Consider the following 315-nt stretch of genomic DNA (forward strand, 5'->3'; position numbering starts at 1 on the left):
AGCTCGACCCGGGCAGCCTCACACATTCTCTGTCCCAACATTAAGGACCAAAACCAGAGTGAGCCCCGCTCCGGAAGCCGCTGCCCCGCGGGAGCAGGCCAGGTCCTGCTGACGCGCTCACTCACTTTAAAGAAGAGGTAGAGCCCCAGAAGGGTGCAGCTGGCAACGATGGGGAAACGAGCAGCGTCGCGGCTGGTGATGGTCTCCGGCATCTCTGAGGAGTTCTGGGGAGGGAAGGAGAGGACAGGAGGGGATCAGCCTCTGCTCTGGCTTCATACCCGAGCAGGAGGTGAACAGACACAATGACTGCTGCTC

General features: G+C 61.0%; 1 protein-coding gene across 1 annotated transcript in view; it reads right to left on the reverse strand.

Moving 5' to 3' along the window:
* The window catches only part of HM13 (histocompatibility (minor) 13), a gene marked incomplete at both ends in the record, with an annotated part of 5759 nt that extends 5535 nt beyond the window's left edge, over window positions 1-224 (reverse strand). The window contains one exon of the mRNA XM_010014898.1: window positions 126-224. Within this exon, the coding sequence (XP_010013200.1) occupies window positions 126-224 (99 nt within the window). The remainder of the gene's footprint in view (window positions 1-125) is intronic.
* Between the last annotated feature and the right edge of the window lie 91 nt (window positions 225-315).

The sequence above is a fragment of the Nestor notabilis genome, unplaced genomic scaffold (assembly GCF_000696875.1).
Source record: "Nestor notabilis isolate BGI_N333 unplaced genomic scaffold, ASM69687v1 scaffold25335, whole genome shotgun sequence".
Classification (NCBI taxonomy): domain Eukaryota; kingdom Metazoa; phylum Chordata; class Aves; order Psittaciformes; family Psittacidae; genus Nestor; species Nestor notabilis.